The sequence below is a fragment of the Trachurus trachurus genome (assembly GCF_905171665.1).
Source record: "Trachurus trachurus genome assembly, chromosome: 15".
Lineage (NCBI taxonomy): Eukaryota > Metazoa > Chordata > Actinopteri > Carangiformes > Carangidae > Trachurus > Trachurus trachurus.
The window spans coordinates 8,942,898-8,958,165 of NC_139906.1; the positions used below are offsets into that span (position 1 = coordinate 8,942,898).

The 15,268-nt window shown below is 41.8% G+C and overlaps 1 protein-coding gene across 1 annotated transcript in view; it reads right to left on the bottom strand.

The window, feature by feature from the left end:
* Positions 1-11,726, bottom strand: part of ppp3r1a (protein phosphatase 3, regulatory subunit B, alpha a) — a 31,091-nt gene extending 19,365 nt beyond the window's left edge. Inside the window, exon 1 of the mRNA XM_083988467.1 lies at positions 11,460-11,726. Coding sequence (XP_083844593.1) covers positions 11,460-11,462 — 3 coding nt within the window. The 5' untranslated portion in view covers positions 11,463-11,726. The remainder of the gene's footprint in view (positions 1-11,459) is intronic.
* Between the last annotated feature and the right edge of the window lie 3,542 nt (positions 11,727-15,268).

A 15,268-nucleotide genomic window follows, 5' to 3' on the forward strand; every position in this document is an offset into this window, starting at 1 on the left:
ATCTCACACGCTTTATTTAAAAAGCTCTAAAAAAAAAAAAAAAGCAGTGCAAACAGGTACTTTTAGATCATTTTGTTGTTTCCTTGTTCCTTGTTTCCTCCATCAATCTAACAGTGGCACCGACTATGACAGGCAGCAGATCACATCACAGGCTCTGGTGATCTGTGGTGAGCGCTTAGTTCATTTTCATACAACTGGTTTTCTCAACTGCAGGATTAATGCAGGCAGCGGAGCATTCAGCCGTGTCCTGCAGTCGTAGAGATATAGAAACATAACATGTTCAGATCTCATGATGCAAAGTAGCACAGGAATCACGGAACTGAAACTTCACTAGATTAGATTAAGTTAAAGGGACAACGAGGAGTTTCTATTCGGTTATAAAAAAGTCTCACGTTAATGTGGATGAATCTCCGCTACCCACACTTGTTAATGGGCCCATTTTCGATAAATATATCGTTCTGTCTCTATCGTTATTTTGTTATTATTAGTGGTGGCGGAGATGCTGGTCGAGCCGACCAGCGTTTTTTACTTTCGGTTTCGCAACGAGTCATGAGAATAACGCAGCTGAATCGCCGTTTATGGTCGGAACTACGACGGTATGTGAACCTCTTTGAACCTCTGACTTTAATTCTTGATGAATGAAAACATGATTCCGTCTTGCGCCGGTCAAAAGAATTTTACGGTGCGCGCGGAGGCTCATAAATGTAGTGTGAAAACGCTTCGCTTTTCCAAAACTCCTCGTTGTCCCTTTAAAGCAGATATCAGTGGAATGTTTTTGTTAATATAAGTCCTAAATAGTCCTATTTTCCGTCAGCAATCACTTACATGAAGTATTTCAGCCTAAACACGAGTCTCTCCGTCACTCTGCTCTGCTGTAACCCGAGGAGAAAATTTTCCTTGTGGGATACAAGTGTTATCCAATGAGGAGAGAGAACGGCATGAAGGGCTGTGTGTGCAGCCAAGGGATGCGCGTGAATGTGGTGACGTAGCACGAGGACCAATTGATGCCTGACAAGGGCGGGGGCTGCTAACTCATGGTGCGTTCAAAGAAACTCGTACTTTGTGTTTTTCCTTCCTGTGAAGTCATACCAGTTCGATCTGGTACGAGTTCACGGGTCGGAAGTTACGAGTGGCCGTTATAGGGAACTTTCACAGACAACAGGATGGTAAAAACACGAGCTACGGGTTACCTGGAACGCTACCAAGTCGTAGTTGTGACTTGAAGCTGTAACTTACGGTTTCAAAAGCCTGCCTTGAACGCAGCATTAGCCGAAACGGCCGTGAAGCTGATATCTGCTTTAAGTTAAATTAAGTTAAGTTAAGTTGACTATATTGTCACATAAGTAATTACAGTGAAATTCTTATGTACCTTTGGTCATTTGCATAACATAAATAAAGATACAAGAAAATAAAAGAAGAAGAGAAGGATATTTAAAACTAACTTATTATTTTTTTATTACCAATATAGCCAATAACCAGAGGGAGAGGTAATACTGTGAAGTCAGTGGTAGAGGCTGTGGGGCCTGGCACCTTCACTGCTCAATAAAAGTGATGGATCTTCAGCTTAATCTGATTATCTTTGCAGATGTGGTGGTGGGTACGTGCGAGGACGCCTCAGCGTTGGTAAAAGCTGAGTCACGCATTAAGAGCTTTATGAGATCTTTCTGATAAAAGTGTTTTATCATCACACACATTGTTTTGCGTGAAGCTCGACCGCCTTCAAAGTAAAAACATCGTGGATGTGAATTCCTCAGATGGTTTTCGTGCAAATGCTCTTCAGCCTCTGCAGCACCTTAAAACAGACGCTCACGCCACAGGTCAGGACCGGCCGGACAAGTCCTTCATGTTCACTATATGACTTTATCTACACAGCTAACCCCCAGCAAATGTGCTGATAACAATTATCCAGTTAATTCTGCAGCCCAAACATGACGCTATGCAGATTTATCAGTCTGCATCATCACGTATGCTTATTTTAGTCCCCATGTGGTTTGGTGACTGTAATATTTGCAGAAGTTGGAGTGAAAGCTTTGAGGTGAGTCGGCTGCAGATATAAAGCCACAAACAGTTTCTGTGAACATTTTAAAATAATGGTTTTCTCAGACTCTTTCACTCTTCCAGGCTGTTTCCCATTTACATGCACAGCCTCAGGTTACGCATCTAGTATAACGCAAAGGCTCTTTAAATGAACCATATCATCCAGAGACACTGCATGGTGTTGCGTGTTTGTGTGAGACTGTGTTTGTGTGTGTATATATATATAATATATGTGTGTGTGTGTGTGTGTGTGTGTGTGTGTGTGTGTGTTATTGGCTCGTGTTCAGCAGTCACATCCGCATCCCATCCCCATCCAACACTGCAGTGCCCACTGAGCCTGAGCCTGAGTCTGATTGCTGGCAGGGTGAGGCTGAACGCTCACATGGGAGCCAGTGAGGAGTCCCTGTTGCAGAGAGGAGGGGGTGAGGGAACGGGGATCCTACCTCTAAGAAAAGACAGAGAGAGTGTGTGTGTGTGAGAGAGAGAGGGGGATGCTCTGGGCCAACGAGCAATCGACCAGAATTGCCCTGCAGCTCCATCAAGGAGCCAAAGTGAGGCTGTGCTGGCAAACGCTGACATGCGGACTGGCAGCTCTGTTTAAGCTTCTTGCAGCCAAGTCCAGAGATGAACAATATACAGTGTCCAGTCAGTGATACCAGCTACTGACTGCAGCTGCTCATCAACAAAGTTGGGTTTGGAATCCGTTCAGTGTTGAATTTTTTGGGTGAAAAAAAATAACCAAATGCTGTCTATTTAAGCTTCCACTAAAAAAACAACCAAAGGAAGAAATGAATAAACTGTGCAAACAGGCTTTAGAGAATACACTGGAAAAGTGAAATTCAATCTGAAGTATTCATGATAGCCTGAAGATGTTTTTATCTTCTATTCAAAACTCTTGGACACAAGGACATGTGAATTTACACCGTTCAAAACTGACTGTAGTAAAGCTGAAAATAAAACCTAAACCAACTAAAAGATCTTTAAAAGACTGAGAACTGAGATCATGCTCTTACTACAGTTCTCCTTCAAGTTTATAAATGGCATGAAAGCCATAGAAGGTGAAGGGCTCAGTGACTTTTGACTGGTTTGCTTGTTTGCCAGCGCGAATGTAATAACTACAACTTTCTGTACGGCTGTGGTTAGAAACAACTGCAAAAAGAAAAAATAGAAAAACATGTCACCAATGCCTCGCGACAAGTGCTCGGCCACTCTTGCCTCTTGCCCACTGTGACGTGTGAACGCCATGATAATACACTGGACTGACAAGAAACAGCCAGTGCCAGTTATGTCATGCGCTGGCTTATCGTGGTGCTACCTCACGACAGCAGACTTAGCCGGAGAAGTTGAGGTATTTTAAGAGCAGCGAGGAGAAAGAGGTGACACAGGATTAGGCAGCAGAGCGACTTAGCATTTGACACCCTATCAGGAGAGCGGAGAGTCGGGTCGGCCGATGGCGCAGCGATCTGAGGCCGACATATACAGTAGGCTATAGTCATATTCACAGTACGTGGGTTTTCCCTGTCTGTGCAACAACAAGTGGATGAGTCGAGGCCGGCCGGGCGGGCGCTGCCAGATTCAAAGATTGAATTCCGGTGGAGCTCAATGCGTAACACATGACTCCACCATTAACTGGCGCTGGGGTGTCCCATTGCCTGTGTGGCTCCGTGGGTAATAGTGACAATGTGATACTTTATTGACCCCCTTTTGTTTGCTCCTCTGCACAGGAATCGCTGCTGCTACAGAGCTGCAGGCACGCCGACTTCCTAAATGACGCTGCTTCGGCTGGATTTTGCATTCAAGGCCTTGAACCGGTGTCCCTGAAGTTCAAGGACAGGCTGAGAATGCACCCTCACCCTGCTATATGAGACGTGTTGTTGTCCACACTTTTATTTTTGGTCCATTTGACCTCCACTTAAGAAAAATAATGAATGTTGTGTTTTGCTTCGAGCCTATTTAGGGTCAAGTCTGTTAGCTGTGGGTGTCTCATCCATTGCACAGTTTTGATGACCTGCAGTACCGGCGGTGTCACACGGTCGTCGGCATACTTGATGGCACTTCGCTCTGCATTGACTTAGATTTATCTCATCTCGCGGTCACAAATAGGTCATGCAGAAATAGTAGGTAAGGACACAAGTCCAGGCAGCACCTCGGCCTCAGCTGTCGTAGAAATATGTCACACATCTAGAAATGGAGACGAGGAAACCGGGGAGTCCTATACGTGAAACAGTTGCCGTGTTCAGCAGATAAACTGGGTGGAGTTCGATTTAAAGTACGTAATGTACATCTGAGTTAAATTCAACCAGACTGAGTATAGCTTTACATGGTCACTTACAGCTACATGAGAGCTGATCCCACATATGGATGCAGCTCTGTCTGACCAACATGGTGTGTTTCAAGATCCACAGAATACGTTAAGGTTAATTCAAGTGCAAAATGTTGAAGTGTTGCATTCAAGGAGATGCTACTGCAACTGAGGGAACTGCAAATCAGTTTTACCTTTATTGACCCTCAGCTAGTCAATCACAATTAAGACGTTGCCTTTAAATGGCTGCTGCACACACACACTAGATAACATCTTTAAATAATTTGTGAGTGGTGCATGTGTCTCAGAGTCTACTCTGTCTTTGATAATTCCATTTATATGTTAAAAATAAATATAAATATAGAATAAATGATGCAAAGTTAAAGAGAAAACTGTGCTTCCATGACCTAAATGATGATATATTATGATGAATTTATCCTAGTTAAAAAAAGTTAAATGAACAATTACCAAAACAAAATGGTGGTGTTCATACTCCCTATAGAACAACATCCCTGATGTGCACTTCAGCGCTGGCTGCAGGGTCCCTGGAGATAAAGAGACTTACAGCAAAGCAGATTTGGCGTTGAGGATTACAGGTTTACTCCCTAAGGCTTTCCTTGGGTTACTGGTGTGGCTAACATGGGGTCAGGAGTAACTCTTATCATGTCTTCTACTGTATAACAAACCACTTCAGATCTTGGTGAACTGTCTCTTGGTGTAACTGATAATAATGGAGCAGAGCAGACCAGATGGGGCCATTGTGAGAATATGGTAAAAGGAAAAAGAAATGCATGAAGTGAAAAAGCATCTTTCATACACAGAGAGGGAAAGAGGCAAAAAGAGAAAGAGAGGGAGTCTCGTGTTGGCTCATCAATAATGCATGCTTCATTCAGAATCAATTAGTCCTTAGCACACAAAACACATTTTGCATAATGAAGAGTCTGGCATCGGCGCTGGTTCAGCGGCAACACTACGGCCGACCAAAAAAACCCGGCTAATTATAGACCTGCAGAACCCAGTCATAACATGAAAGACTGGGGAGCGCGGTCGGTACACGGGGCTGCAGACCAAGTCGGATAAGATAGCGCCATAGATGGCAGCCATGGTGCAGCTCTCTCCGGTACCGTCTATATTTTGATTATTAGATTAGTAGAACTGGAGAGGAACTGCTGAACATCACACAGTTCACTCAAACTGTTTCATCAGAGATCTAAGTTGGAGGAACAGCAGCTCTGTGGGATTTAAACTGATGAATCTATTGATTCACCTGCAGAACCTGGTGCTGGTCCAACAAAAAGACCGAGCTGCTTCTTGTGAAACGGCCGGACAAGGACCAGGACCTTCTGCTGCCCTTTGTATCACTGACTCCAGGCTCAGGAGATCCACCTGACAGTGGATTACATCTCCATGTCACTATGATGTCAGAAAAACCGGTGTAGGATCAACATAAAACACCTGCTAGACCCCAGATGTGTCTACTGGGGAAAACATCCTACATCCTACAACACCTTGAGGGCCAAGGGACAAAATCTTTGTTATCTTCATCTCATCCCACCATACTCCAGACTCTTCTAGCTCACTGTCTCCTCACCATCTCTCAGTCTCCTGACAAGCAGGAAATAGCAGGTACAGCTGGGCCAAGTGACGCCCCCAAGGAAGTGTTCTCCACTCAGTACTTAAGACTGCACCTCCACTTGTTCATTTCCTGAAGTCTCATAGGTAAATTTGCATAATTGTTGGAAAGAAGTAATGAAGAACTTTAAATCTCCAGCTGCAGTGAGGAACACAGCAGCAAGTACAACCTACAAATTGCTGGAGTAATGACTTGCATGAATTAGTGATAATTTCATAAAATACTATCAGAAATTCTGCATTAACATCACAGTATATGAGCTGAGACACATCAGACTGATCCACCATCCCAAGGTTGAGACAGATAGATGGATAAATACTTTATTTATCCCTGAGGGGGAGAGTCATGAACATCAAACATCAAACTCAGCCTAAAAAAAAGAAAAAAAGAAAAGGATCTGACTGCATGGTATCCAAGAAACTGTTTCCTTCTAGTAGTAGGCATATTGATGTGTACTATAACACTGTGCCAACAAGTCAGATCTCTATGTTTCCTCTACTTGACTTTAAAAAATGTGCAAATACAAAAAAAAATCTGCTGAACAAACAGGGCCCAGGGTGTCTGTTGTCTTAAGACTGTATGTTAGCCAGCTGTTGGCTGTAGTGACACATTCTGTAGAGAGTGAGACAGAGGATATTGTTATAGAAAAAAAAACACTCTGCACTGGATGCTGGAGGACTCATTCACAGTCACTATTCAGAATTAAACTGAAATCAAAACAGAATAAATTTTTGATCGCATGTAAATAAACCTACAATGAAACTACAGGGAAACCTTGGGCAGCAAATACAATAGTGTTGAGACAATGACTCGACTACAAAAAGTGACTAAATTAATTGGAAACAACTGTTAGCAGCTTCTCTATTGTTTAACATGTTGTTCATGTAAACTGTATTCTTTGGGTATGGGCTCTATTGTTCATATAAAAACTTGCAAATTCATTGTTTTATAGTCCTTAAACTTGTAAGAGACTAAAATGACAAGTCACCATGAACTATGAGGCCATTTTAAAACCCTCTGGTATGTGTGTCTGTGTTTGTGTGCACATGGGAAATGAATTAAAACTATGGGTCATTTAAAACATCTGTTTGTCTAAACTTGGCATGTTTGACTTACTTTTCCACACAATGCATGTTACTGACTCATAATTTTTGAGGTTGGTGGTGGTGCGTTCCGAGTCGCTTTCTGTTTCTGCTCGCGCTCTCCCCTGCTTTTCTTAACTTGCTCCGACAGTTCGGGGATCAGAAGACTCCCCCCCTCCTCCACGCGAATGTGTCTGCAAGTATCAAGCTCGCCATATAGCCGAGTGTTATGATAAACACACTCAACCCTCCGGAGTCACAGCGGAGTGCGGAGCAGAGCCGGGCTGCGCTTTCAGACTGCTCTTTAAATAGAGTTCACCCCTCCATTTTTCAGCCCAACTCCGTGGAGCAGACGAAGCCCGGGCCAATAACCAGCTGAAGGCGCAATATCACTAATAACCCTCCGCTATTACCCAGAAGAGAAGCCATGGAGGATATGTACAAGAATTAAAATAAGCCGCTAGTCATCCCTCTCTCTCTTTGCAGATATCCAGCAACTCTCCTTTTGTTCCTCAAAGCAGCATCTCTCACTTTTTTTTTTTTTTTTTTTTTACCTCTACCTGTATTTGCATGTATTTGCCTTAACAAGTGTGTATTTCTGTGTGTGCCAAGGATCTGAACCAGATTTAGGAGTCAAGTGCAAATATGAAAATAATTACCAAAATCTTCAGTACTTGAAGGAGCTAATCCTCTCAGCCATTCCTATCCCCGCCTTGGACTTACCTACAAAGGCCCCATAATGCTATGTATACCCACAATACCTAAATCTCCTTATGCACGAACCTAGCGGTGATAAAGACAAACTGTGGTCTAACACTGAGAAAGATCAATCGTCACCTTTAGCTAATGGCTCAATACTTGGACTGTTCCCCAATATGGGAATTCATCTTGGTGGTGTCACCAGGGATGAGACACACACCGACTAAATGCTGTGACACAAAAAGGTCCCAAGTGCAACAATTAGTGCAGGTCATCACTTCAAGCTGCAACTGACGCTTCTCTGACTCCTTGATTATCCAGTTCATTAAATCACTCATAAAAACTTAAAGGTCTTGTCATCAAAATGCTCTGAAGTGTAAAATATAACCGACCAAGCTTGAATCATCAATATATTATCGTTCCAGCACCAGGACAACAACAACACTGCTGCTTTCAGGATCTATGCGTTTGTGATGAATGTTGTTGCACCAGCAGCTTCAACAGCAGCATCGGTGGTTAATTGCAAGATGTCGAAGGCCACAGGCACGATGATGTATTTTCAGCTGTTATTTTTTCATTATCTTTTTACACCAAAAAGTCGTTACATCGACGTTCTGGAAGAGAGTGAGTATTTGGTGGTTAGTTAATGACAGGCATTGAGGTTTGGCAAACTTCTCCCCTCTGGCCCGAGTCATCCATTCAACCAGCATTAGCCTATTACATTAATGCTTCATACTTTAATATGATGGATCGCTTCCTGCTGGGTAGGGCACTGCAGGCGCAGGCTATCAGCGGATGAAGCCCCACATTGTTGGGTCCACTGCCGCCACTGACAGCGTGCAAAATGCACTTTTAGGTATTAATTATATGCAGCACATTTGAAGCCTTGAATGCTGAAGAGGCAGGAATAGAGAGCGACTTTTTTTTGGTGATTTAAATCAACTGGAAAATGTCAGTCGTAGATTCTGCTTCTCGCCAACGGGCAGTGTGTGTGTGTGTGTTGTGTTGTGATGTAGCTTTGTATATACACCCCCACCTCCTCCTGCATCAGCACCAGTGTCTGGAAATTCATTTAACCAGTCAGTCACGACTGCATCTACACATCCCTTTTGACCTCTCTAACTTTGCAGCACTCCTGCAGAGTCTCCCATTGGTTTCACTGCCCATTCTAAACAATAACATGTCATTCAGTTGTTATGACATCTGAATGTTTCTTTAAACTTATCTATTCACTGCTCACGGAAGCTGACATACCAGATAAACAGATATTTACTGATAAAACTAGACTAGAGTTTGAGTTTGGCTCTGGTACAAGCAGAAGGACTGCAGCAGCAACAGCAATGTAAGGGCCAGTAAGGAGAGTAAATCCACACTGGGTGGGCTGGTTGTTGTAAGTGCAGTGTGGATCACGTAGTGTTGATCATCTCTGCTGCTGCTGCTGGTTCACTGTGGCTTTTATCTCTTTTACATTAGCTACGGCTCGATCCGTATGTGGGTGGCGCTTGATTGCTAGGCAGCATATGGTCCCCTTACCACCAGATCATTCCACTACATGCTTAAGTAACGGTGCATCCCTGCCCCCAACCTCCCCCTGAAGCGGAGAAGAATACATTTTGACGGGCCATAAGTTGGCACGCTGTCTGTAGGACATGCATGCCCCGAGTTTCTACCCTCTGGGCTAGAGAGCTGATACGGCTGCAGGGCAAATGTAACACAGTTCTTCTGAGTATATTGAGCTTTACATTCCTCTAGAGAAGTCAAAAAGCTATTGTGTATGTTTTTTTCATGCTCAGTCATGAAGCAGATGATAACGCTTTTAATGCCTGGCTCTCCTGTGTTGGGTTCATGTTTTCCTTTGTTTGTATTTGCATATTTTATGCACCATTATATGCAGAACATAACCTCAGGAACAGTAACCTTGAATTACAATGCACGCATACTCCTGATATACTGTATATGTTGTGTGGTTAGTCAACCAGGGGCCTGTTCCAAGAGGCTGGTTTACCGTGTTATTTTACTTTTTCAGAACTGATCGTCAGTTTCTCTGATTCAGTAATGACATCCAAATATCAATAAACCTGCTCCTGCTTAAAACAGAGGCAAGGTGAGTTCATAGACTGGAGCATCAATCCTAAGACTGCAAATTCAAAGTAAACATATTGGTACAAGTGTTACACACGAAGACACAAAATATAAAGAGCTTTAAAGTGGTTGTTGGAAACAACATTTTATCTCCATTAAACCCTAAACAATACTGGCTCCTTTAGCTTAATGACTACCTTAGTATTTGAAGTTATAAAAGATCCGATAAATATTTCTTATGACCAAGATACTGTCACTTGGATGTAATGTTGACATGGTTTCAACACGCCCTCAGGAAAAAAAAAAAATTGTCTCAGCTAATCAAACTGATTTATAGATCCACCTCTGACATGAAAACAAATCAATACTCAATATACTATGTCATGTCAACACTTGATTCTACCACAGAGAAACAGGTTTGAGCATCCAAAACCTATAAATCCCAGAGCAAATACAGAGATTAGTCGAGACATGACTAAGCAACGACAGTTCGACCTCAAACCAACTTGAACAAGGAGTAGAAAAAATTAGGCAACTGTGGCTTCCTACAAAAAAACAAATACAAGGTGACGCCCACTTTTGTGCTATGAAATGAGGTTAAGATATATTATTGGATGGAAATAGATGAAGGGTAGGGTAGGGCAGTGGATAGTGGAGGGAGGGTTACATTTGGGCACAGGACCCTATAAATCCTCAGTGCGCCCATGCCAACTGGTTCCTGTCAACAGTAACAGTTGAATATGGATTTAGCCCTGGACACTGCTGAGTGAAGTCCACTCCTAGATGAAAGCCTTATAGTTACTAGGCAACTCATCTCATATAGCCTGTAGTAGCCTATATAAATATATATGTGTAGTCGAACTACTAGGCAATTAATTAGCACAGCGGACAAGCCAATCGCGTGCCCTGTTATGGCAGCTTCCTCAAGAACCGCTGTAAAAAGAGAAACAAATGCAGCTTCGGCCCTTTTCATTGGCGCTTATGAGCTCCAATGAAACAATGTTGCAACTATCAACACAGCGCCATGATGCATAGAAAACACACACAGAGATACATTTACGTTTCACGTTATTAAAACATGGAGCAAAAATGTGAGTGCATGGAGCAAAGAGTGTTACATTTTCCTGCTCACTGTGTAGCTATGTAATAATATGCCACACCGAGCTACGCGTGTATTTTTGTCACGTAAAACTAATTTGCACAGGCGTCCTCGGTGCTGGTGCTAATAAGAAGAGTGTGTAGATATACTCGGCTCTGCCCCGAGAAGAAGGGATAAGAAGGAAATATCTGGGCCACGGGCTTTAGGCTACTGACAGGCAGCCCCCGGGGTTATTGCTACAGAGAGCACGACGGGGGAGTCAAAGAAAAAAGAAAGAGAAAAAAAGTGGGTGAGAAAAGCATTTCCTTCTCTGCGCTGTCGACTGTAAACTCTGAAGTAAAAAAAAAAAAAAAAGAAAAAAAAAAGCGCTCGGTGCGTAAAAACAACAACCTGTCAAAACGCCACATTCTTCGACACAGTGTAGCGCAGGCCTGCCCACTTTGGTTGTGTTTACCAGTCGGCGGAGATATGAGCAGAGTACAAATGTGTTTATATATATGTGTGTTAAGAGTAGTAGCAGCTTACCATCTTGCAGGTCGGATGATGAAATCCAGGCGATGTGAACGGAACAGAGGTATAGGTTAGAGCAGAGACAGGAGAGGAGGGGAGGGAGAGGAGAGAGTCGATAGGCCGCCGAGCTGTGGCGAGATATACAACAACAACAGAACAAGAAGTAGAAGAAAAAAAAGAAAAACACTGTGGCTGTGCTGCTGCTGCTGTGTGAGGTCTCGGCCTGGCTTTCCACTCAGCTTCAGGCTCTCTTCTCCGTCTCTCTCTCTCCTTTACAGAGGTTTTCACTGCAGTAGCAAAGGGAGGGAGAGGAGAGCCGCTGGGAGGGGACAGTAAAAGCGGAGGAGGAGGAGGCTCGGCTTGTCAAGCAGGCGGTGGCGGAGGGGAGGAGACAAGGAAGCGAAGGGGGAGGTGCACTTACTCTACTGTACATCCGGGAACTCCAGACAGGGGTGTATTTATTTATTTATTTATACTTTCACCTCCTGGAGCAAGTTTTGTGTTTGTGCTTCGCCCCCTGCTGGCAGCACGGATGTACTGCATTCCTTTTTTACAGATACAGATACAGAAAACTTTATTTATCCCAACTCGAGGCTATTCTGTTTCTACAGTACACACGACATAAATTCATTTAAAAAAACATATAGAGATAAAATATGCACATGTCAGAAATATAGAAATAAATAAAACACTATATGTAATGTATACAGGTGCATCTCAATAAATTATAATATCATGGAAAAGTTTGTTTATGTCAGTAATTTAGTTCAAAAAGTGAAACTAATAGCTACATTATATTACACATAGAATGAAACATTTCATGTCTTCAATTATTACATTTATTTTAATTGTAATGATTATGGCATACATTTAATGAAGACCTAAAATTCAGTGTCTCAAAAAATTTGAATATTACAAAAGACCACTTAAGAAAAGCATCTTTATTATGGAAATATTGGCCTTCTGAAAAATATGTCCATGTATATGCACCCAATACTTGGTTGGGGGGCTATTTGACCCGAACTACTGGAAATTGACTTTCATATTCTAATTTAGTGAGATGGCCCTGTACATATTTTTACTACGGCGGGCTGCTGCATTGCACTAATTTCAAATTCAACTCTCTGCATTCAACAGCCTAATAGCAGAAGGAACAAATGACTGGTCTTCCTAAGAGGCTGCATATATTGCTGTCCTGATGGCATTAATGCAAATTCTTTGACAAGAACATCTTCATGATTAATGATGCATTTTGCCTTTTCGAGGACACATTTCTCCCAGTTCAATTCTGTCATTTGCATTCCAATCATTTTGGAGCAGATACAATTCCCCCCCCTCTCCATACACGTAGCATACTTGTCTGCTGCTCACTCTGACCCTCAATGTACACAACTGGCAGATGGACTTCATTTCAGGTAATCCCTGCAGCACTAAGTCGGTTCATCAATAGCACAGACTTCGCCTCGTGGACGGGCACTAAATCCAGGCTGAGTGTTGTAAGCCATAGTCAGATTTTAAGTGGCTTTAGAGGTAGGCCTACACCAGAGCTGGGCTGAAAAAGAAAATGTAAACAATCGTGCATTTCCTAAAGAAAATGTTTGGACTTGAGCAGAAACCACTTTTCTATCTACATGTTTTATTAAAACTTTTATTGACCAGTGTTGTGCACGATAAAAGATTTGTTTTCTCAGGTTGAGATGGCAAAAGAATCAGGTGTACTTTCATGTAACAAGATCTTCATATTTAAAGTGATAAAAGTTATTGAATTAAACTTTATTTAACCAAAGTGCGTCTGTGGAAACAACCATTCTTTGTCCATGTTTCTTTCTTTTTTTTAACAGCCTCTACAAGAGCGGAAAAACTAACCTTGTCCCTGTGTGGTGTTCCCACCAGAGAGTGTGTGAGTCATGTCAGCCAGCAGCTATAGTACTAGCAATAATAGTAAATACAGTAGCAGTACTATGCTGGATCATTAAGGACAGTGGAAAAAGACTTCCCCCCTTTATTAACCATAATGCTGCTAATAATAATAATTTCCAGTTTTCATCATGACTATCCCTGTGGTAAAGGAGAACCTATATTTGCAGGCCAGTTAATGAGGAATCAATCGTGCAGATGATTGATTCCTTCACTTCTGCTTACTAATGATTTTGTAGCCAATACATCAGCACCAAAGAGCAGGTTGATGAGCATCATAATGTTCAGTTTCACTCAGATGTTTGTTTTTTAGGGTTTTAAGTTTAGGGTTAATTACTGTGTTTTCAGTGGACAATCAACCAATATAACCATTCCCTTTGTGATTTCCTCCCCTTGTCACATGTATTTCTGTTGTGTGTGTTGAAATCTCACATATACTATACAAAAAAGACATCTATATAGGTAAAAAAAATATATAACATAACATGATTCATTTCATCAGTGCTTGTGTTTTTGAAATAAAAGGTATGTAGTTTTGAATAAATGCACACAAATGAGCGAATACATTTGCCACACAAAAATATTTTCCATTTTACTATGAATTACATTATAAACAAAGAACACTTTCACAAAAAGGTAAGAATGATCATGTAAATCTCACCACTATATTGCACCTTTTAATTGTTTTATTGGTCTGATTTCTTGCATAGATCAATTCAAAACTTCAATATTTTATAGTCATTTTTAGCAAAATATAGGTAATGAAAACATTTCAAGAGCTTCACTGTACAAAAAATACTAGTTTTTGAAATATCATTTACCAAAAGAAATGTTGTTGATGTTTTTTGCCCAGGTCTGCCATTAACCATTTATGTTATGTATTTGAAATACAATACTCATCTTCAATAATCACAAATATTCATGGCTAGGTCCTTTGGAAGAGGTAGAGAAAACAAACACATTATACAAACAGGGGGCACAACTTCATCCAAATACAAAACCCCTACTTTCAACACTGCATCATACTGTACAAAACAAAACAAAAAAATATTGGTTCCACAAAATAATCCACAAACATACAGCTACACAAACAGCCTCATTCAGAAATACCACACGCCCCTTTTTTTTTTTTTAACAATGCAGGGACAGGCAGTGGTATAAGTTCACTTGTATGTGACAATGAGACTTTGGGATGATTTCAGGGTGTAGAGGTGCTGACACAGAGGAGGAGCACTGCAGCGTCACTGAAAAGAGATATGGGCTTATTTTATCTGCTTGTTTTGGGGGTAACAGTAGCTGTCAGAGGCGCTGACCTGTACACTTTTAAGAGCCTATAAAGGATTTAATCATGGCACCAGCGCAAAGTGCACAATTTGACTTTAGTTAAGGTCCAAATCACAGAAGTGTCTCTTGTTTTTTGTTATAAAGTAGGAAAAAGAGACATCGTTCCATCTTCAAGCTTATAGTCTCTCTCAGCCTGTATCGCCATATATCTCATTTTGGTTTTTTGTCTATCTTGCCCTGCTCTATTTGTCAAATACAGCCCACAGTTTAAACATCAGACGCTGCAGACGTCACGGCAGAGTTCACATATGAGGACAAATGGGGAGAAACTCAGCTTGGGGCCAGTTACATCAAAATGTCACTTAATTCAAGGACTTGTGACTGGAAGGTAATAACATTTTGGTAAATGTTAACACTTTGCTTTCAACTGACATCTAGAAATGTTGAAGAACTCTGTAGACATAACGTCATAATACATTAACACAAAGAACCACATCTCTACAAGCACCGATTGTAACACACACACATACACACACAGGCACACGTGCACTCACACACATACAGTACTGTACCTATACATATAGGTGAACACATTCGAGGGTTACCAGATACCACAACTGAAC